The sequence below is a fragment of the Lepidochelys kempii genome, chromosome 11 (genome assembly GCF_965140285.1).
Source record: "Lepidochelys kempii isolate rLepKem1 chromosome 11, rLepKem1.hap1, whole genome shotgun sequence".
Taxonomy (NCBI): Eukaryota; Metazoa; Chordata; order Testudines; family Cheloniidae; genus Lepidochelys; species Lepidochelys kempii.
Genome location: NC_136390.1, coordinates 21,584,138 through 21,608,531, shown reverse-complemented (window position 1 = coordinate 21,608,531; position 24,394 = coordinate 21,584,138). Strand labels below are relative to the sequence as shown.

The 24,394-nt window shown below is 39.4% G+C and overlaps 1 protein-coding gene across 8 annotated transcripts in view; it reads left to right on the top strand.

The window, feature by feature from the left end:
* LRP1B (LDL receptor related protein 1B) overlaps positions 1 to 24,394 on the top strand; it is a 1,329,376-nt gene that overhangs the window by 850,291 nt on the left and 454,691 nt on the right. For all 8 annotated transcript variants that reach the window (XM_078847919.1, XM_078847920.1, XM_078847917.1 and 5 more), the window contains 4 exons: positions 8,669 to 8,800; positions 10,254 to 10,481; positions 16,609 to 16,783; positions 17,348 to 17,442. In XM_078847919.1, the coding sequence (XP_078704045.1) occupies positions 8,669 to 8,800; positions 10,254 to 10,481; positions 16,609 to 16,783; positions 17,348 to 17,442 (630 nt within the window). The remainder of the gene's footprint in view (positions 1 to 8,668; positions 8,801 to 10,253; positions 10,482 to 16,608; positions 16,784 to 17,347; positions 17,443 to 24,394) is intronic.

Genomic DNA, 24,394 nt, shown 5'->3' with positions numbered 1-24,394 from the left:
GATGTTAAAATAGCTAGATTGGGACCAGGTATCTAACTTTAGACAACAAAGTCTGAATACTTTCGAACTTAGTTTTGCTAAGATATATTCAGATTGATTTTTCCCCCTGTCATAAATATAAAGGGAAGGGTAAACCCCTTTGAAATCCCTCCTGGCCAGGGGAAAGCTCCTCTCACCTGTAAAGGGTTAAGAAGCTAAAGGTAACCTCGCTGGCACCTGACCAAAATGACCAATGAGGAGACAAGATACTTTCAAAAGCTGGGAGGAGGGAGAGAAACAAAGGGTCTGTGTGTCTGTCTATATGCTGGTCTTTGCCGGGGATAGACCAGGAATGGAGTCTTAGAACTTTTAGTAAGTAATCTAGCTAGGTATGTGTTAGATTATGATTTCTTTAAATGGCTGAGAAAAGAACTGTGCTGAATAGAATAACTATTTCTGTCTGTGTATCTTTTTTGTAACTTAAGGTTTTGCCTAGAGGGGTTCTCTATGTTTTAAATCTAATTACCCTGTAAGATATCTACCATCCTGATTTTACAGGGGGGATTTCTTTATTTCTATTTACTTCTATTTCTATTAAAAGTCTTCTTGTAAGAAAACCGAATGCTTTTTCATTGTTCTCAGATCCAAGGGTTGGGGTCTGTGGTCACCTATGCAAATTGGTGAGGCTTTTTATCCAACATTTCCCAGGAAAGGGGGGGTGCAAGTGTTGGGAGGATTGTTCATTGTTCTTAAGATCCAAGGGTCTGGGTCTGTAGTCACCTAGGCAAATTGGTGAGGCTTTTTACCAAACCTTGTCCAGGAAGTGGGGTGCAAGGTTTTGGGAAGTATTTTGGGGGGAAGGACGCGTCCAAACAGCTCTTCCCCAGTAACCAGTATTAGTTTGGTGGTGGTAGCGGCCAATCCAAAGACGAAGGGTGGAATATTTTGTACCTTGGGGAAGTTTTGACCTAAGCTGGTAAAGATAAGCTTAGGAGGTTTTTCATGCAGGTCCCCACATCTGTACCCTAGAGTTCAGAGTGGGGGAGGAACCTTGACACCCCCAAATATTACTTTTTATGTAACATTCTGGTTTTTTTTTTTTGTGGGGAGTGTCCCCTGAAAAATGGGGCCAGTACTGTCAAGTCTACTGTCTAAACTCTTAAAGCTCTGAATCCTTGGAAAACTGAAAACATGCTGAGTTTTCCATTTTTTCCCAATTCAAGGTTATACTTTAAAATCATACTTTTAAAAGGCACTTTCGTACTTGAGCAACCATGAAAACAATATCATTTATATAAAAGTAATCTATTTTGTCAGTAACTTTCATTGTTCCCTTTTCTGTTTTATAAGATACATATTTGAATTAGAGTTGTCTTCATCACAGTTCTGCTGTTCCTGCTTGATTCTTCAGTGAAATAATTCTCTAATTGTTACATCAAACCGTTGCCATGAGAGTGACTGATGTTGAAATTCCATGCACTTTATTACACGATAAAGTGAAAGGAAGAGGTGGGTGGTGAAGGACTGTATTTCATCATTTGAAAAACTCGCATAAGTAACTGGGAAGAGCACAAGTCAGAAACATAAACCTGTATTATTAGTATAGTTTAGAATATGGCATAAAAATGGCTGTGCTAGGTCAGACCAATGTTCCATCTAGCCCAGTATCCTGTCTTCCAACAGTGGTCAGTGCTTCAGAAGGAATTGAGTGAATAGGAGAGTTACTGAGTGATCCATCTCCTGTCTTACAGTTCCAGCTTCTTGCAGTCTTCAGTTTAGGGACACACGGAGCATGAGGTTGCATCCTGACCGTCTTGGCTAATAGCCACTGATGGACCTATCCTCCATGAACTTATCTGATTCTTTTTTGAACCCAACTGTACTTTTGGCCTTTACAATATCCCCTGGCAATGAGTTCCACTGGTTGGCTATGCATTGTGTGAAGAAGTACTTGTTTATATTCGTTTAAACTAAATAGGGAGCAGGTTTGAAACTGTTTCTCATTGTGGTCGGCCTTTAAAACTATGCAAATGTATAAATGGCTCTCCGCTTCTAATTATTTTAAAATTAGGAACCGTATGACTTTGAATTATATATATATAATGGAGATTAAATAGACTCATTTTAAAATTATTTCATTATTAATGTGATTATATTTATCAGATATTTTCAGAGAAAAAGTATAAACAAAAATGTAAAATGTTCAAACAATCAAGGAGGAAAAATCAGCTCATAAATATAATTTTCAAGAACATGACATAGCCCCAGATTATCCAAATTTTGGCATTTTTGTAATGAATCCATGTCCAGTAGTCAATGAGTATAGAACTCAGGACCCACAGCACTAAAACATAAACCAGTGGCATCTGAGTTAAAGAAGTAACTCAAGTTAGCTGTAGGTTAATATGGTATCAAATTCTTAACCTCTCTCAGCCAGTTACTAGAGGGAGACAGTGTCACAGACACTTAGTCCCCAATCCTGCAAGTTACACATGTGCTTAACTTTAACTTCAATAGGACTACTCACATGCTTAAAATTAAGCCTTTAGATAAGTGTTTGCAGAATCATGGCTTTATCTATAATAATATCCACACTCACTAACATCGGCAAGAAATATAATGAAAGTTATGTTTGACACTCACATGTTAAGAAGTTTAGCAATCATGAAATCATTACTCCATTATGTAGTTTTCTGGACTGAGAATCTCTTCTAGCCTGAATGAATCTATTTATAAGAACCAGAAATCTTATGGGAGAATTTTTTTTAAAAAAAGGACTAAAGGTTAATGAAAACTTACACATTTTAGTGTAGACCAGTGACTTACTAGAGTAGGAAAGATGGAAACAATATTTCATGGAAATGTTATAACACAAGCAAAATTTACTATTGAGATGTTGGTATGTTGCATACAAAAGTCCTTTGTAAGTGGCCATTGCTACTTAAATGTGCACTTTGTGTGGAAATACCTAGTTATTTCTCAAGCTATTGTGGTGTATGATGTATTCAAATAAAGATTTAAACCAACATTAAAAATGTGGGCTCTTAAAGATAGACAAATACACACATATTTAGGCACTGTAAACAATCAATGTACTTTAAGGTTGATGTATTTGTTGTAATCATCCCTGATTTAAATAAATATAAAACTTGAGAATATGCATTGATAGCTTAAGACCAAACAATGACAGGGATGGTGTAATTATCTACTCCCCCTTCCCCTCAAAAAGCATTGAAAACCTAGGAGATTTAGAGTCAAGGTTAAATTTAATAGAAATTTTAACATATATTAAAGTATGAAAATGCATTGTTTAAGGCCTCCAAACCACTTTAATTTGGTTCTTTACTGATACTATGAGAGGAAAATAATACAGATACCTAATGTCTTTTTAAAAATCAGTTTCATGTAACAAGCGCTAATAGGCATAGTTACGTATCTTTTGCCAGTAACCCTTACACCGTCCCTGTAAGGCACTTTGGGCTTGCACAATAGCCAAGAAACTCACATTGCACCCCTGAAAATGTCAGATCTCTTGAAGCAGGGACTCTTTCATCTGGAGCAGAAACACCGTTAACAACCCAGGCAAACCAACCCAACTTCTCAGAAGAGAAGCATAGTTCAGGAGGATTCTCTGATGCTTTTTCTTATCTAGACAGAAGTCAAGCAGGAAATTTCAGTCATTGATCTTGTCAAATTTTAAATTCTGGTGTGAGGGGAAACAAAAAGATTTTAGAAGCAGGGACTACCTCTTTGTTTGTACAATACTCAGCACAGTAGGCTTGTAGATGCTACCGTAATATAAATATAATTCTTATAATAATCACAAAGTTCTGATGATCTCAACTACACTAGAGTTTCTCTAGAATGGTTAATTGGAGTTCTACAACCAAACAACAAAGAAACATGGGTACAAGCTCTAATAGTGTTCCTTTGGTAGGCATATGCAATTCTCCATCTGAATATTGTCAGGGTTGACCAGCATGACAGATTTATACAAGCCCCTGGCTGGCCTTTCTAACTGCCAGTATCTCTGAAAGGCAGGTTTTGGAATTAGTAGTTCTACTCATACAAAAACCACACAGCTGCCAGTGTAAAGAAAATGTTATTCTTATAGCTCCAGAAACATTTCTGTTCAAGGTAAGTTCATCTTTCCATAGTTCCTGGGAAATAATTATCCCTTCATTTTGTTCTAACTCTTAGCAATCCTTTGAAAGGATGTGACGTATACTGGTCCTTTCTGGGCTCTAAAGATTGTATATAAAGCATTTGGTGTACCCATGCCAATTGCACCCTTCTCAAATCCTCCCAGCTAAAAAATACCTGGGCCTCAAAGCGATGAGCCTAACCTGAGGAAGATTTGCAAAGTAAGTTTCCGTACCTCCACAGAGGCATCCTTTGGTAGTAATATGATACTGGGTTGGTTCCCACATAATTCCTTACTTTATGAAGGGGAAGTTCCAGTCTGCAACCCAGTATCTCCCTCAGTTCAGTGTGAGCTATTTCCCTCCTGTCTGCAGTTTCCGGAGTCAGTTAAAAGCTGTAGCGCAGCCCCTGCTAGCCACAAGCCCTTGTCTGGCCTGCTGCCAGATCTGCTGTCTCCACTGCAGCAATCAAGAGGTGGTTCACTTTGCTCCTGACTTTTTTTACCGGCTTGCTATTTCACCTGTTTTTCCAGGCAGCAGTGAGCACTCTTCTTACTTCCTCTTCTCTTGGATCCATTATTTAGCAGTGGCATGGTCTCAGCCTCCCAGAGTCAGCAGTGCAGCACCTCCCTGCCAATATCTTTCCCCACCCTCTGCCACTGCGCCTACAGACATGGCAAAACTGTCACATAAACAGCAAACTAAATCCAAGCAGTGGTCTATTTGTGAACTGTTCCCTGCCTATTCTCAGCCAGCCAACGCTTGCACTGCTAGGGCATGGGACTCTGAGCTGGACAGGAATGTTGAGTGCCTCCCACCCCAAGAAGCTGCAACTCCAACACACAAAAGCCTGATCTAGAGATGAAGAGCAGAGAGGGGAGAGATGCCAAGGATGAGAAGGATGTTCAGCAAGTCATGCCAGCGGTAAGTGCTGGGACAGAATAAGACCAGAAAGAAAAACCATTAAGGGGCTCCAGGTTCCTACTCAAGTCCTAAAATGGATCCTAAATTCCTTGGAGAAAGAAGACTCAGCTGCCCTTCTTCCCAGCTCAAATCTGGGATCTCCAGCAATTAAATCCCATCCCTTGGGCAGGAGAACTGGGACCTGGATGGGGAGTACTTCCTTTGCCTCTTCAGGTGCAGTGAATGGGCAGAAAGAATGAGAGGGGATTCCTTGGTATGTTTGTCCCTCCTTTTTATTCACTGAAAAACATTCCCAGCTAAGAACCAGGAGCCAAAGAGTCTATATGAAAGGACATTCACTGCTGTTTTTTTCACCTGTTTAAACTTCCTTTGTCTTCCCTTTATGCTTGATGACTCAGTGGACTGCTTAAATGCAAATTTACCAGAGCACACATTCCTTTGTTTAGGACAGACCTTTTTGCCAACATCTGTTTGGGCAGGGCTGTGGGTTTGGAATGTGTTAATAACACCATACAAGGGAATCTTATAGCTCGCATACAATGTTGCCACACACATTTTACCAGCAAATACTGACCAGCAAATCATGACTTTTTCAAATGATACCTTAAAGGTCATGCTTTGTACAAAGATTATTACAATATTATGTAGGGTGTGAATACAGGGGTGTGTTCTGTCACAAAAACCCTGCATTTTCCTAGGATATGCTGTTTTGGGAATCTCTATATCTATATACATGTAAATAGTTAAGGTGCCAATAGATGGTCTATAATATGTAGCATAATTTCTGGGGGGGGGGGGGTTAGGAGCAACAAAACTTGCTCACTGCAAGCAATTTCTTTCGGCAGCTGTTTACATCCACGCAACATTATTTGAACCAAAGGGCTGTTTAAGTTTATTTTGAAAAGAGTGATGATTTCTTGAATTGTGTTACCTGTGAAAAGTCTACTTAGCAATAATGTAATCTACAGCGAATTATGTTATTTGAATTCAGAATTGATATTATTTGGGGTACTTTCTCTTTAAACTAAGATTGGCTTAGGAGACCCCTGAAAATAATATAAAAGATTTGGCATTTTTGCAAATATGTGACAAAGCTTTTCAGCAGCTACAGTGCAGGTATGCAGAGAGGTCAAATTGAGTGGGGGGAAACTATCAGTACTTTCCTAAACACAGCTTGCAGCCTAAGTTGTGGTTTACAATCACAAGTGACTATACAGATCTTCATAATATGATCATCCTTCTTTTATGTGCTTCGATCACCAGTGAAATAGTCAATTGTTCACTTTTAAATCATCATAATTGGACTACAGATTTAGTACCATAGTAAGACATAGTTCACACCCTTTCACTGACACAGTTCAATAGACGCAGTTCACATCTTTTCACTGTTGTGTCAGGCTTTCATAGAATATCAGGGTTGGAAGGGACCTCAGAAGGTCATCTAGTCCAATCCCCTGTTCAAAGCAGGACCAGTCCCCAACTAAATCATCCCAGCCAGGCCTTTGTCAAGCCTGACTTTAAAAATATCTAAGGAAGGAGATTTCACAACCTCCCTAGGTAACGCATTCCAGTGTTTCACCACCCTCCTAGTGAAAACGTTTTTCCTAATATCCAACCTAAACCTCCCCCACTGCAACTTAAGACCATTACTCCTCGTTCTGTCATCTGCTACCACTGAGAACAGTCTAGATCCATCCTCTTTGGAACCCCCTTTCAGTTAGTTGAAAGCAGCTATCAAATCCCCCCTCATTCTTCTCTTCCGCAGACTAAACAATCCCAGTTCCCTCAGCCTCTCCTCATAAGTCATGTGTTCCAGCCCCCTAATCATTTTTGTTGCCCTCCGCTGGACACTTTCCAATTTTTCCATATCCTTCTTGTAGTGTGGGCCCCAAAACTGGACACAGTACTCCAGATGAGGCCTCACCAATGTTGAATAGAGGGGAACGATCACGTCCCTCGATCTGCTGGCAATGCCCCTACTTATACATCCCAAAATGCCATTGGCCTTCTTGGCAACAAGGGAACACTGTTGACTCATATCCAGCTTCTCGTCCACTGTAACCCCTAGGTCCTTTTCTGCAGAACTGCTGCCTAGCCGTTCCGTCCCTAGTCTGTACCAGTGCGTGGGATTCTTCCGTCCTAAGTGCAGGACTCTGCACTTGTCCTAGTTGAACCTCATCAGATTTCTTTTGGCCCAATCCTCTAATTTGTCTAGATCCCTCTGTATCCTATCCCTACCCTCCAGCATATCTACCTCTCCTCCCAGTTTAGTGTCATCATCAAACTTGCTGAGGGTGCAATCCACGCCATTCTCCAGATCATTAATGAAGATATTGAACAAAACCGGCCCGAGGACCGACCCTTGAGGCACTCCACTTGATACCAGTTGCCAGCTAGACATGGAGCCATTGATCACTACCTGTTGAGCCCGACAATCTAGCCAGCTTTCTATCCACCTTATAGTCCATTCATCCAGCCCATACTTCTTTAACTTGCTGGCAAGAATACTGTGGGAGACTCTGTCAAAAGCTTTGCTAAAGTCAAGGAACAACACATCCACTGCTTTTCCCTCATCCACAGAGCCAGTTATCTCGTCATAGAAGGCAATTAGATTAGTCAGGCATGAGTTTCCCTGGGTGAATCCATGCTGACTGTTCCTGATCCTTTCTGCTGATGTAGGCATACATGACAGTATTAATTTACATCGGTGGTACATTATGAATGTTTTCTACAATGATAAGAGCTAGAGACCTTTTTATTGTTCCTTTAAACAAAAGCTTAAGATTCTGGAGCACAAGATGGCAGCCACTGAGGGGGAAAAAAGTAATTGGCTGAGCACCTGAGAACTTTCACCATTTTATGACAGAACTTGGGCGCCTTTAGGTTTTCTTCAGTGATGTTTCATACTTTCCATACTTCTTATAGTGTATTTATTTATTTAATAGGTTTACCTTTTTATTTTTCAAAAAGGAGTATATAGATGTTTGAAAAAATGATATTTTCAGAGAGTTATGGATCTCATTACTTTAAATATATTGAAGACTTTTTTTCTTGGAAAATATTTCTTGATGCTGATTGTTTTAAGAAATAAAAGAGCATTTTCCTGCATTGTACGGTAGGATTTTAGTAAAACCTTGAAGATATTCAGTCATTAAAACCTTATGTATATATTACAAATATACCTGGTTTTAAACCCTGTATTCAGACCAAATTCCTCCTTCTGCTGTTTACCATTCTCTTTGCAATTTCAGTTGGAGAGGTTGTTGTTCCCTTCCCTTCCTCTGTGTGTGTGTGTGTCTGTGTTTGTGTGTGTGTGTCTGTGTGTCTGTCTCTATGTCTGTGTGGTGGTGTTGCTTATGTACCTTGGTTGGCTGTTTCTTTCCCCAGTATTTTTTTGTTTTGTTTTCAGCAATGGATGAAGTGATCTCTATTTATGTATGTAAAGTGCTTTGTAATCATTTATGATAGACGTCGACAAACACCATGATATAAATGACATTAAAAGGAGTTGTATGGTTACATTCTCTGTGCATTGATGGAAGATTGATTCCTGGCCCCAGGAGGTTGTTTTTATTTAAACTCTTTATTCTATCCAGTATTAATATCTCATTATATAATTCCAGCTCCTAATCCTTGTGCTGCTAACAATGGCAGAGGTCCGTGTTCTCATATGTGTCTGATCAATCACAATAGAAGTGCTGCATGTACATGCCCTCATCTGATGAAACTGTCCATAGACAAGAAAACATGTTATGGTAAGTTTCTTATTTTTTCTTGGGAACCAAATTTTCTTTGATTTTATTAGCATTAAAATTTTAAACTGGACAGAATAGAGCTTAATAATCTTAAAAATGGTCTGTACGGTGCTTTTTAGTGATAATTTTGAAGGTATAGCTACTTTTTTGAGAGCGGATAAATTATTCTAATATATGCAGTGTGTGGAACTTTGATATTTATAAACGTTCATTTTTTCTGTTGCTTATGTATGTCGTGTGTTAGTAGAACTTATCTCTGTAGTACAGGAAGATTTATAAGTGTAAAGTGCAGCATCAGAAAATGATGACATAAAAAATACTTAATAGCTTTAATCTCTACCTGCTCTTCTTCTGAAGTCTTCTTAGCATAATTTTGGGGGATTAAGAACTAAAATGAAGAACACGCATAAAACAGCTAGCTTTGCAGGGGGCGTGTGTGTGTGTGTATAAAGATTATAAGCAAAGCTTTATAATAGCCCCAGAAATGTCAAATAATTGTGTTCATTATTTGTAAAAGCTTTTAATGCACTCTTCTTTGCAGTACCTAAATAGGAAATCTCTAGAATAATATTTTGCTATACCAAAATATGTTAAAGAAAACAAAATTTACCTCTGCAATTCGTACACTGACGCATTTCTCTAAAACATTTTAAGTAGTTTAGAGACAAGGAAAACAGGTTCTGTTTGTCCTTGATATTTTCTATTCATGTATCATATATTAACATTATTATTATGTATTTTGTAAGTGGATTCAGCTGAACAATGGGCCCCTTCTTTGTTCTCCCCATGCTTCTGTCTCATCTATTCGTAATCAGTGCAGACATTGGAGAGCTTCTTGTAACTACTTCTATTTGTAATTCTTTCCTGATGTACATCAGTGATTTTCCTGAGATTTCAAATGCCATTTGGTATTACAAAGATATGCAAATAAAGAACTAGATTATTATAACACTTAGGGCAGGTCTACACTTAAAAAGCTCCCATTGGCATAATTAATTCTCCTCTGCAAGAGGCGCTAACTACGTTGACGGGAGAAGTCCTCTCATCGACATAGGGCTGTCTACACCGGGATTAGGTCAGTATAACTGCATCACTTAGGGGTTTTCATACCCCCGAGTGACATAGTAATACTGATGTAAGTTTGTACTGTAGACCTGGCCTCAGGGAGCTAATCGTTTTAAAATACTGCTTCCAGTCTTTTCTTTCTTTGGAATCCTGCAAGACTACATTGATATAATCGATTAAGAAAAGATTTTAAATATGTGTAAATTAATACGTATTACTTCTCTATAGTATCTTGCTACACATTTTATCCACAGATTTGCATAAAAGATATTGTTCTTGCATCATTGATACAAACTTTGCTTAAAATTTGTAAAATAATATTTAGGTGATAACTTTGAATCCAGTCAGTTGTAATTAAGGAACAAAATATTTTCCTTTTTTTGTACAGAAATGAAGAAATTTCTTCTTTATGCAAGACGTTCAGAAATAAGAGGTGTGGATATAGAGAATCCATACTTCAACTTCATCACTGCCTTCACAGTCCCTGACATTGATGATGTCACTGTCATAGATTTTGATTCAGCAGAGGAACGCTTGTACTGGACTGATGTAAAAACACAAACCATCAAGCGTGCTTTTATTAATGGCACTGGTTTGGAAACAGTTATCTCAAGAGGTGAACAACATGATGTTTATTTAAAAGTAGTAGTCATTCATTATAATAAATATGCATGTGTACTAACTATGGAATATTTAAATTTGTCCACATTTCTTGTGATTTGTATTTTAAATGGATTACAGAAAATTGGAGCAGAACAATAATGTTTATTAATAGGCCAATACTAATTTAGTAAGACCATAAAACATATATGCTTTCAAATATAATTAAGATTTAGCTGGGATATATAATATTTATTAAAAAATTAAATTTGTTTTATCTAACAGAACAAATGCTGCCTTCCTAGAAAAGTTAGAAAGGAGAAAATTAAAAACAAAAAGCAGGAAAAAAATAGTGTACTGAAAATAGCTTTACATTTCATGCATTTTTATGCTCCATTTCATGGTCAGTTACACTGACTTTGGGCAGAAAAGATGAGTTCCCTCTGGACCATTGTTCTTGCCTAATTGTCCCCACTCAGATATATTTTGTGAACCACAACCCGAAATTCAAATACAAAAAATGCAAAGTGGCAGTAACTTTGGGGTGATGCCTGCATAGTTTACACCTTCAAGCGTGTACTCTATATGGGCTTTAGAATGGTTGTGATATCATCATGATTAATATACCTGATACTTTCTTCCAGTGTGTCCAGGCTTCAACTGATTGGATCAAAAGGTTGCACTCCTCAACAATGAACGTTCATTGTTGAGGAGTGCAACCTTTTGATCCTGTTTCCTTCCATTACACTTGGCCTGTGTCAGTTTTCTGGCTGATTGATGCTTCAATGCTGTATTGGTTTTTCTCTATTTTCATTATTGGCCAGCTCTTCTTATGACAGTAGACAAAGGAAACTGATAAAAATACAGTATTTTTCTTAGATGACGTAAGTGTGTACATGAACAACTACTAAGTCATTTGTCCAGAAAAGAATGATGATTGGCTAGGTGCATAATGCATCCTCAGTTGTACTCCTCATCCTTCTGTAGAAACACCAATATCCTTCTTTAGAAATCCTGATATTCCTAATGCTTACTGGGCTCGCTGTGCTTCACAAAAGTTGATCTCCAGTGGGAAGCATCAAGCATTTTGACATCAACCACTCTGGTGCAGGTCCAGGGAAAGCCTAGACTGATGGTTTCCCTGCCATCCTGCAAATAATTCTCCTCACAAAGATGTAGGGATCTCCTGAGCTGAGTTGAGGTATCGGTGCCCTCCATTTTTGTGTGCCATCCTTCTAGTATTGAAGGGTGACATGTTTCTTTTCCCCCCACACCTAAGTGAGGTATTGGCCCTGAAGAGCACTCTGCTTGCCTTGAGAAGTTCCAGTCACTAAATTCTCAGCATTTGATTCCTGTTTGTGTTACACAAAGCTCGTACATTCCAGGAGGCAACAACAGAAATATTTTCAGATTTGATAGCACACAAGTAGATTGCACCGTGCTGTTGTGGAGCATCAGCACTGTGGATGCAGAGACTGCATTGGCTCTGGGTTCTGAACTCTGCTGTCTCCACCTACTCAGCACCAATATTCACCAGTACTGATGTTACTCCATTTGTTGGCTTCATTAGCAGTTTTGGTGCAACCAGTGTCAATTCCTGTACTGGGAACAGCAGGTCTCTTGTTCAGCAGCAGGTCTCCTCTCCTCTGTATGAACACATCATTCCAAACCACCTGCTTGAAATCAGGAGGGCCAGTCTAATGAGGACTTTCTGTAGGAATATGTATCTATTTGAAAACTGAAGTGATGGTTGACTCCTCAGAGGCAAAATCCAAACAAGAACAGTACAAGGATAATAGCACTTCTGTTGAGGGTTCTACATTTTCTCATTTTATGATCAAATAAGTAATATTGAAGGCTTTTCTTTAGCTCCTCTCCAGACAGAGCCAGCTTCAGGTTTTTTGCCACCCCAAGCGGCGAAGAAAAAAAGAAAAACCCGATTGAGCTGCCGCCAAATTGCCGCCGAAGAGGAAAAGAGGGAATGAAGGACCCGCTGCCGAATTGTCGCCGAAGACCTGGACGTGCCATCCCAATAACTCAGGAAGTGCCTCCACTTTCTATTGGCCGCCCCAGACACCTGCTTCCTTCACTGGTGCCTGGAGCCGGCCCTGTCTCCAGACAATCCCAAAGACAAAGTTTGACAAGTAGAGAGACCATGCTCTCCTTTGCAATATGCCTGCTGTGTACTTGTATTATTTTCTGGATCAACTGGTGAAGAAATGGCAGCATTTTCATTTAATTTTGGATGTTGCTAAGTTCGCTGATATATGTGTTTTAGGGAGAATGTTGCTCTGTTTCCCACTGTCTTCATGAATCCGGTGATGAAGTCAACAGTGGCCAGATCAAAAACCACACAGACTCTCAGTTCTGTATGTTGGACCTGAACTGAGGTACTGGAATTCTTCTAGAAAAAAAGAGTTTATCAGCAAAAGTGGCTGAATGCCAGAAAAAATTGAGTTGTTGTATAAACTATTTAATAAAAAAATGCAAAACTTGTCAATGAATTTGATGAGTAATGTATTGTCTTTCTCTTTATATCTATCTGTCTTCGGCAGTGGCTACAGTTCATATTGCAAATTATCTTTCCTTTATAGACCAGATGCAATTTGACCTGAATAAAAAAGCTTGCAAAATCTATAATGCCAGAACATGGCTTGAAATCAGCTGCATATGCACTTTGATGTCAGAGATAAAGCAAAAAGGTTGAATGCACAAGAATTCAGTTCAAGGGTACTTAGCAGGGACTGTCATTGTGTTCCACTTCCTCAGATACCAATGAGTTTTAAGCCCCATTTCCAAAAGGAGCAAAAGTTTCCAAGTTTCTGAAATATTTCCAAGCATATAGCCAGTTTAGCAATCTCAGCTTGACAAAATCTTGGAGGGAGACCAAGGATCAGTTTTCCTTTAAAGTATTTTCTGCATATTCCCACTTGTGGGCAAAGAGGACTCATACTGCAGAGTTTCAGCGCCTACCGGAAAGCTGTGATATTGGGCCGTATGAGTAGCTTCAAACATTTGGAACAAGGTGATAAAAGTGCCTTGTGGCTCCACTTGCCTTAGTCCCTTCTCTTTCTCAGTCAGTTGTGGACAGAAGAACTGTGCTGCCCCTGGACCTCTGGTCTTTCATCAGATTTCTCTAATATACCTTTTTCTGGGTATGCGTTGGTTTAGGGTTTTTTTTTTTTCAATAGTAGTTTTTAGATTGATAATGATAGCTCTGGCATCATGGCCAAGTAAGACCTTGAAACATATGGATTCTAGAAGTGTGTCTCTTGCCTCTATAGTTTTCCTGAATTTGATGGGAGGCAACCTAGTGACAGAGGATGTGGAGAAAGCTAATGTACTCAATGCTTTTTTTGCCTCTGTTTTCACTAACAAGGTCAGCTCCCAGACTGCTGCGCTGGGCATCACAAAATGGGGAAGAGATGGCCAGCCCTCTGTGGAGATAGAGGTGGTTAGGGACTATTTAGAAAGGCTGGACGTGCACAAGTCCATGGGGCCGGATGAGTTGCATCCGAGAGTGCTGAAGGAGTTGGCGGCTGTGATTGCAGAGCCATTGGCCATTATCTTTGAAAACTCGTGGCGAACCGGGGAAGTCCCGGATGACTGGAAAAAGGCTAATGTAGTGCCAATCTTTAAAAAAGGGAAGAAGGAGGATCCTGGGAACTACAGGCCAGTCAGCCTCACTTCAGTCCCTGGAAAAATCATGGAGCAGGTCCTCAAAGAATCAATCCTGAAGCACTTGCATGAGAGGAAAGTGATCAGGAACAGCCAGCATGGATTCACCAAGGGAAGGTCATGCCTGACTAATCTAATCGCCTTTTATGATGAGATTACTGGTTCTGTGGATGAAGGGAAAGCAGTGGATGTATTGTTTCTTGACTTTAGCAAAGCTTTTGACACGGTCTCCCACAGTATTCTTGTCAGCAAGTTAAGGAAGTATGGGCTGGATGAATGCACTACAAGGTGGGTAGAAAGCTGGCTAGATTGTCGGGCTCAACGGGTAGTGATCAATGGCTCCATATCTAGTTGGCAGCTGGTATCAAGTGGAGTACCCCAAGGATCGGTCCTGGGGCCGGTTTTGTTCAATATCTTCATAAATGATCTGGAGGATGGTGTGGATTGCACTCTCAGCAAATTTGCGTATGATACTAAACTGGGAGGAGTGGTAGATACGCTGGAGGGGAGGGATAGGATACAGAAAGACCTAGACAAATTGGAGGATTGGGCCAAAAGAAATCTGATGAGGTTCAATAAGGATAAGTGCAGGGTCCTGCACTTAGGACGGAAGAACCCAATGCACAGCTACAGACTAGGGACTGAATGGCTAGGCAGCAGTTCTGCGGAAAAGGACCTAGGGGTGACAGTGGACGAGAAGCTGGATATGAGTCAGCAGTGTGCCCTTGTTGCCAAGAAGGCCAATGGCATTTTGGGATGTATAAGTAGGGGCATAGCGAGCAGATCGAGGGACGTGATCATTCCCCTCTATTCGACATTGGTGAGGCCTCATCTGGAGTACTGTGTCCAGTTTTGGGCCCCACACTTCAAGAAGGATGTGGATAAATTGGAGAGAGTCCAGCGAAGGGCAACAAAAATGATTAGGGGACTGGAACACATGAGTTATGAGGAGAGGCTGAGGGAGCTGGGATTGTTTAGCCTGCAGAAGAGAAGAATGAGGGGGGATTTGATAGCTGCTTTCAACTACCTGAAAGGGGGTTCCAAAGAGGATGGCTCTAGGCTGTTCTCCATGGTAGCAGATGACAGAACGAGGAGTAATGGTCTCAAGTTGCAGTGGGGGAGGTTTAGATTGGATATTAGGAAAAACTTTTTCACTAAGAGGGTGGTGAAACACTGGAATGCGTTACCTAGGGAGGTGGTAGAATCTCCTTCCTTAGAGGTTTTTAAGGTCAGGCTTGACAAAGCCCTGGCTGGGATGATTTAACTGGGAATTGGTCCTGCTTTGAGCAGGGGGTTGGACTAGATGACCTTCTGGGGTCCCTTCCAACCCTGATATTCTATGATTCTATGTTCATATCCAGTGTCTCATCTAACTTGAGCGTACTCATTCCCAGTTTGGTGCTTGGTTTACTGGGCTTTTGTGTCTGAACCTGTAAAAAAAAATAGTAGACTTTGGTGCTGGCTTGTCTCAGGAAGGAGGCTGTAAGAACTTTGGATGTGGTCCAGGTTCAAGGCCGTTGTTCTGTTCAGGGCCACATAGTATGGCATCCTTGGCTTCTATGTCCCACAGAGGGAGCAAGCTGAAGCCTTCATTACAGGGACCAGCACCTTTTTCAAGAGCCTAGTTGGAGTCCTGTTCTGGAATTAGGTACTACAACACTGGCAATGCTATATCTATCTTCCTACATTACTGGTGCCATGGAGCCCTCAGGTTTGGAGTCATCCTTAGTGCTTTCTTTGGCTCTAGTGCTGACCAGAGTCACTGAATCTGTATTTTTGGTGCCAGGGAGCTCCTTGACGCTGAGAAAGTAGGGAGAAATAGCACTTCTGGAACCGTGCTGGACTCCCATGGAATCAATCAGTGCAGTTGGGCTCATTGTTTGAGGAGGCCTTTTAACAGCCTGCCTATGAACCATCATCCCCCTCAGAGTGAGCATGAGGTTTCATCACACATCATAATTGATTTTGTATAAATTAACTTTAAAAATAGAAATTAATTTCTGAACCTGTTAAGGGAGGGTGATTTTTTTCCAAATCATGTTTGTCAAACTGACGCTTTTTAAACAGCACACTTGTTGCAGAGGTATTAAAACCAAACAAATAATGTTTTCCCCCTAAGCTGGAAAATGCACTAACAGTTATTTAGTTTATAGTTGGTTATTATCCTTGGATAATACGATTGATGTCTATTTTTTACTCCTCAGTGTTTGCTGAGAATTATTGACTGTGTAGTGCAATTTCAGTGTTAATTGTTGCTGTAGGCTTTCATCTGGCTCATCAGAACATTAACAATTATTCATGCTTTAACAATGGTTGATAAGTGAATGAGATTGCAATCTTGAACAATTTTGCTAACAAATTAAAATATAAATTATTTTTCCCTAAAACAGAAAATAATTTATTTGGAAAGGAAACCAAATGAACAACCTATATTCACTTTTAATTTGCTCTTTCACATTTTGCAGATATTCAGAGTATTAGAGGCCTTGCAGTGGATTGGGTGTCACGAAATTTGTACTGGATTAGCTCGGAGTTTGATGAAACTCAAATTAATGTGGCACATTTAGATGGTTCTTTGAAAACCTCAATCATCCATGGAATCGATAAACCCCAGTGTCTTGCAGTGCACCCTGTCAGGGGGTAAAGTATGATTGTTCTTAACTGGTGGGATTTCATAAAATATATGGAAAGATTCCTTGTATTTGTCACTATGTATGGTGGCTTTTCAGTACTTGCTTTTATTTTTAGGACTACTAAGAAAAAAATTGAATAACTTGGATTTGACAGCTCATTTTCTCAGTCTTAATAATACAGATAGATGTTATTACAATTATTTCTGACATTTTATTAACATGCCTTATATAATTGCAGGCCAGCAAGGGAAAAGAAAAGTCTGTGTGTGTACATGCGTGCACACAAACAACCATTTGTCTAAACTTAGGGAAAAAGCATACGTACAGGTGCTAAACTTGCTGATGTCTATTTTATTTGTACTAAATGCATGTGCTTCAGAACTTTTGAACAGAATTTCTTGCACTGAATACAGAAGACTTTTATAACAAACCTTATGAACTAGGTAGTACAGCCATTCATACTGTAACAACATTGTATGTATTATTCATTTGATCATCTTTTCAAAACAGACACATTTAGAACATGGCGTATATGAAACCAAATTTTCAATCAATCTTGTTTCTTGTTAAGGAAGCTTTACTGGACTGATGGGAACACAATTAATATGGCAAACATGGATGGCAGTAACAGCAAAATACTCTTTCAGAATCAAAAAGACCCAGTTGGTAAATATTGCTTTATGCTATTCCTTTTTATTTAAAATTGTTTTAATAATGAAATTATTTTATGTGATATTTAAAGTGCTGTGTTTCATGTAGTATGTATCAGTAATATATAAATATAGTAATATAGAATATGCAATATACATGTATGTGTCATTATTGTATTTAATCCTTTTAAGGCGTTTGGTCAGAGTTCACTGCCCATTGGAGTCAATGGGAGTTAGAGTAGATTTGTTATAACTGTATGAACTGTATAAAGGACTGTAATTAACAGTATATAGGCTGAAGTTGAAATTAATTATCCAAGAGGCATATTCTTGTATCCAACAAAGACCCTTGGAAGTCTTTGAATATAGTTTAATGGGTGTGTTTCTGTCATGGGTATAGGAAGGAAAGATATGGGGAACCCAAGCATGAGGCTCACAACCCCTCGATGCTCAGTCTGGAACATATCTCTGAAGGGTTGCCTGCACCGATTGCAGAAGTAAAGGTGTTGGATATGTGACTTCATGAATCCCTCCCATTTGTTCCCCCTGAAGAGGTGGTGTTCAATAGTAGAGCCGCTTTTCTGGTGCTGTGTGAAATGGTAGGGAAGTGGCCCACAGCTCTGCTCAGAATCCCATCTTTTTGATGAAAGAGAATTTGCCCCTTAAATTTTAGTTCATAGAAAAGGATAGAAATAGAAGTAAATGTACTATATATAACTGCTTTTTACTAAATGTTAATGTTGCTTAATGTGTGCCATTGATGTAATATGTTAACATTTATTTTTAATACTATTGATATATTAGCTAGGATATAGTATCTGAGAAACTATTAACATTATGACTCTTTTTGACAAAATTATCTGCTATCATGTTTTATTCCTATCTTGTGTGATGGTGGGTCATTCTGTTTTCTTTCTGGTGATTTCATTTCTTCTGGGTGTTTAAATATTCCATTATTCATTTTGTCTTTTTGAACATAAGTCTTATAATTAGAGTGTTTTTATCACATATTGTTTTATGGTATCATATTTAGTAAGCATGAATATGCAAAGTAAGCAAGAGAACAAATTACTGAAATAATTAAATTGGCATTAAAGCAAATGCAAAGTGCTTTTCATTCTGAAACCAATCTTTGGCATTTCTCTTTTGATACCTTTTACGTTTTAAGAATATAAATTAGAGATGATTCAGTACAGGCACTTTATTGCCAAATCCTGGAATAAATCTTACTGCACAATCCAGAGAATAAACCTCCTATGGAAAATATTCAACAAGCCTTTACCCTCACACTTGTATAGTTTCACCTGTGTCATGAGACACAGAGATAAATTATGCACTTGGAGAGAAAAAGGTAAGTTCAAGAGCTAAATCTGCTATGGTATACAAGATAATAAAAAATAGAAAAGGAATAAGTATGCAAGATTAGGATACTATTTGATTGCAACCTTATAAAGGTGGACTAAATGTGGACTACAGAAGTTTCTTCAGTGTTTATCTGAATTGTGCAGAACACTTTACATTGACTGTGAATATGATCATAGGGTCATATGCCCTTCTTGAGAAGACATGCAAAAAGGCAATTTGTATTAACGAAGGCGCAAAGCAAGCTAAACTGCATGTGTGGGTGAAAGGAAAGTGGTATACTCCCGCTGCTGGATGTATAGCAGTATTGCCACATCTGCAGCCCCAGTGTTACAAAGATTTACTCTACATTGGTCAAAATCAGTCCCCACCTCAATGATCAGTCTGACAACTTTGGCTTGATTTAGGATAATTATCTTTTGTAACTGGTTTGATTTTTTGGTTTGTTTTTTGGGAATTTTTACACGTGCATTCAGTAGTGTAATAACCTTAGTTGAGGAACATTTTAGAACATTTAATGGCATAGTGTTATCTGAATAGTTTCTGATAGATGTCCTGCAGACCAGTGGCTCTCAGCTTTTCCAGACTACAAATTAGGAGTCTCATTTGTCTTGCATTATCCCTAAGTTTCACCTCGCTTAAAAACTACTTGCTTACAAAATCAGACAAAAAACTACAAAAGTGTCACAGCACGCTGTTACTGAAAAAATACTTACTTTCTCATTTTCACCATGTAACTGTAAAATAAATCAATTGGAATATAAATATTGTACTTACATTTCAGTGTATAGTATATAGAACAGTGTAAACAAGTCATTGTCTGTACGAAATTTTAGTTTGTAATGACTTCGCTAGTGATTTTTATGTAGCCTGTTGTAAAACTAAGCAACTATCTAGAAAAGCTTAGAAATATCTAAGCAAGGCCTCTGGTATGCGTACTCCTGGTTGAGAACCACTGCTGTTGACAGTGCTTAGTTAAATAATAAGGTCCTGGATGAGCTATTGTGGGAAACTTTTTCTTAGTAATAACCCTCCAAATATTTTATTAGTAACCTAACAATAACATATATATAACAGACTAATCTAGAATGAATAAATTAACTCTTTGTGTTATCGATGGGCATGTAGGATCATGCTAGTGATTAAAATATAATTGGATGTGTTAGTGCAAGACCATTACAGCAGGAAAACAACATATAGCAAAAGAGGGAAACATAACTTAGAATAAAAATTATATACATATATAACATTGGAAGAATGTTATTAAGGTTGTGGAGACATGCACCTGAAAGTTGGTGAATATGAGAATGAATGTTGCCCATGCATTTCTGTATCAAATGCTGAAGCAAAATGGGGAAGCATGTGTGCAGTGTTATAGAATGTGAAGGGTCTGTAGCATGCTACCAGAAACAAGCTCTACTACTAAAGTCACAGGAGGAAAATGGTGATTTTAAGCATCTTATAACTGCCAAATCTATGTGGATTTTCACAATGCCAGAAAAAGGCACCCCTCCAATCCTAGGAGTTTTCCCCCTACAACATTTCAGAGTGAAAAGTGGTCTCAAGAACCTTTTTAAGGTACAAAGTATTAGGAACCTTTAATATGGGGTTTGCTGTCATACTCCCTGTAATGTACTTTTTACAATAGTAGCATGTTTCTTGGAAATCAGGATATGGTTGTGAGGAGAGAAGACAAGGACAGCATAGGGAGAATGAGAAAAAAATGAGAAAAAAATTAGAAAAAAACATTATACAAAAAAGCAACATAAAATGCAATTTCCATGTTCACTGGACAAAGACAACATGGAATGTTGGGTATGAGCTGAATGGTGTCAGGTGCATTAGTATTTTAAATTGCAAGAGAGAATCAGTGGTGCTAGCTGAATGGGAGTGGAGCAAAGGAAGCCAAGCGTATATGACTAGAGAGAAGACGGGCCTCAACAGAGCAACTGTAAATTGACAGTAACAGGAGGAGTGGCTGAGCAGAACAGTAGAGCTGAGTTGGGGATGAGACTTGCCACACATTAGAGTAATGCCTTTGTGGAAATGAGGGTGGAATCAAGCAGAAAATTTCAATTTCTTTATTTTTGACTTCAGAATCTTTATCTAGCATCCTCATTTTTTTTTTTTAAAAATCCCTCTTTCAAAAGTTCATTTCACTACATTAGTTATTTTGCATATTTCTCTCTAGGATGTTGAGCGTAATTATTTAGGTTCATTATTACTCACTGGCTCAACTATAGTTACTTCTTGAACCAACTCCTGCATATTACTTAGTACTAGCTAGTATTCTCTTGTGTGCTTGTTACAGGTTAGCTGGCCCTTGAGGGTGGTCATGTTGTCAGCTTGCCAGAGACAAGCTCTGCTCCAGAAAGAGCCAACCCAGATCCACCTGGGGATAACTGATTGCCTGGGCAGTAGTTAAATAGTTCAGGAACAGCTGGGTCTTATAACAGGTGATGTGGCCTCAGGCAGGAGAGAACACAGGGAGGAAGTACCTGGGGAAAGAATTCCCCAGGGGAGCTAGCTAGGAAGCTACTTCCAGTGGGGTCTTCTAGAGAAAAGAGCTTCCTGGCCAGAGGAACAGTCCCCAGAGTACAGAAAGACAAAGTTTCCAAAGGGAGGACTTCTCAGGGAGTTCACCAGGAAAGGAAGCCATGGAAGAATGCTCCTAGGTGGGGGAGGCTCTGAAAGGGAAGAACTACGAATGCCAAGGCTCAGCAAAACCATCAAAGGACTTTACTAGGTAGCATGTGAGCCCCAGATCAAAGGAATTGTGTGCTGTTCTGAGGAAGGGTTATCACTGTTTGACCCCTGTGGGGACCATGACTCAAGAGGAAAGACCCTTTCCCAGCTAACGACAGAGGCCTGGACTCTGGAAGAGGGTTCTGGGTCAACAAGGCCTCACTTGTATGAGACATGGACATAAGTGGGGTTAATAGACTACGGTTAACTGAGTCCCTCCCCTCCTCCAGCGAGGGTACTGGGGCGGAGGCCTATTTATGTAATTCTCTGCCTTTAGATTATATAAACTAGATCTCTGAAGGTACACAGTTCAGTATACATAAGCCTTATTGGATTTACTGGGTGCCCAGTAGGGGAAACTCAGGCAGAAACTTAATTTTAGCACTGCATGGGACCACTGCAGGGTGCACCAAGGGTGAGGGCCTCCATTACAGTGCTCTAGAATGATTTGTTCCAAGAAGTAAAGAATTAGCATACGGAATATATGAATGGCCATACTGGGTCACATCTAGCCCAATATCCTGTCTTCCAACAGCGGCCAATGTCAGGTGCCCTAGAGGGAATGAACACACAGGTAATCATCAGGTGACCCATTTCTTGTTGCCCATTCCCAGCTTCTGGCAAACAGAGGCTAGGGACACCATCCCTTCCCCTCCTGGCTAGTAGCCATTGAGCAATTATAATGAGAATTAATTTTAAAACTGGGCTGTAATTTCACAAAACCTGGCTTCCTTACAAGAGTTCTGAAACTTTTGGTTAAGTCAGAGAAAAGCCTTTGTAACATCCTGAATGGAACTCTGAATTGCAGCAATGCTCAGAAATATTCTTTTGTTTTGTCTGGTTCTTTCTGTTCCTATTTGAACATATTTTATGTGCAGATTCACTGGAGTTGTTTTTATTTGGTGAAAAGAAGATCCAGTAATAGACTGGCTTATGTTGCTGCCTTGTCTTCGAAACTGTGTGTGCAACATTCTTGAAATAGAAGTTTATCATAATCTTATCAAAACAGTAAACTTGTATTTTATGAGTTTGTACTGCTACAGAGTGAGTAACTGAAGCCTTCAGGCAGTTTTGGCTGAATAACTTTGTTTCTTTTAAGAAGAAAGCAGCATTCCAAGCAATCCATTGTTAAACTAAACATTCCCAATTACTATTTATTGCTTGGTTCAGTTGTACTAAGAGCTGTTTACACTTGGATTTAAATTTACTAATTGGAGCTATTTTCATATTTAAATCAAAATTCACACCAGGCAAATATATGTCCAAATATATTAAAATCAAACTTGCATTTGTCAGTCCAATATCTCCAATATAGAAATCCCCTCTCCAATTTTGCCACCTGTTGTAATTATTAATTTATTCTAATTTCAATTTCAATCAGTTGTTTATGGGTACAACCATTAAGACCATCATTAGAATGTTAAGAGGACAGAATGTCCAGAGAATGATAAACTCATGTATGAATGGATTACCATAGGAGTATTTAGTTTACAAAAAACTTCTTGAATTTATTGCCTAAAGCAGTGTTTCCCAAACTTGGGATGCAGCTTGTTCAGGGAAAGCCCCTGGCGGGCCCGGCAAGTTTGTTTACCTGCTGCGTCCGAAGGTTTGGCCGATCGCGGCTCCCACTGGCCGCGGTTCACTGTGTCCGGCCAATGAGGGCTGTGGGAAGTGGCGCTGGTCGAGGGACATACTGGCCGCCACTTCCCACATCCCCCATTGGCTGGGCACAGCAAACCGCAGCCAGTGGGAGCCGTGATCGGCCAAACCTGCGGACGCAGCAGGTAAACAAACCGGCCGGACCCGTCAGGGGCTTTCTCTGAACAAGCGGCATCTCAAGTTTGGGAAACACTGGCCTAAAAGATGGTTGGTTCAAGTTGCATTGAAGTGCAGATTGGTGGAGGAGTGGCAAACATTCTTCCAAACAATATTTCACCAGGATGGAGGCATAATTAAATTGATCCATATGGTTGGTTTTCATACATAAAATTGGTTTTAAATTAGATAACAAATGTTCCCTTTTCTTTCCTGTTTACTAGAACTCTAGAATCATCTTACCTAAGAAAGTTGCTGTAAAGATTGCCAAAGAGTGTCCTCCTTAATCGGGATAATGCACACATGCAGAAATCCAAAATATTCTCGGTTTCCAAATTGAAGCATTTTCCATTGAGAGGGTTTTGTGGTACACCACACATTAAATACTGTGTATGTGGTGTGGAGGGTCATTGTAGAAATTCAAGTTTTGTATTTATTTGTGGGTACAGCTATACCAGAGGGGGAAATTCAATCCCCAAGAGGAACAGGTAGCATTACCAATGCTGCCCTCCTCCTTGGGTTATTCTGCTGAGGATTGGGAGTGGCAGGTACAGAAAATATTACAAATAATACAGATACCTTCCAATTCTACTGAAGAAGAAAAATGGAGAAAGAGAAAGCAAAAGTAAAAGCGGGGGGATATTGGCCACTATGAACACTCAGAAGCACCCAAGGAACCATTAGGTCCCCAGATTATGAATATTGGTAGTAAAAATAAAGCAAATGCCTCTATCAAAGAAGCCAAAATTAACTCTTATCTCCTGCAACTCTTGTTTCTCCAACTCATCACAATTAACTCTGTCTTTATATCAGTTGAATCACAACACTGGGGGGATCATCCAATATGTGATCTCTGGTAGGTTGTGGAAGTTGAACCACTGTTCTGTCTAGATCTAGAGAAATGGAGACACAACTGAGAGCCATTAGCATACTAAGTGAGCTGTAGCTCACGAAAGCTTATGTTCAAATAAATTTGTTAGTCTCTAAGGTGCCACAAGTCCTCCTTTTCTATTAGCATATTTATAACACTATACACTAAATCATCT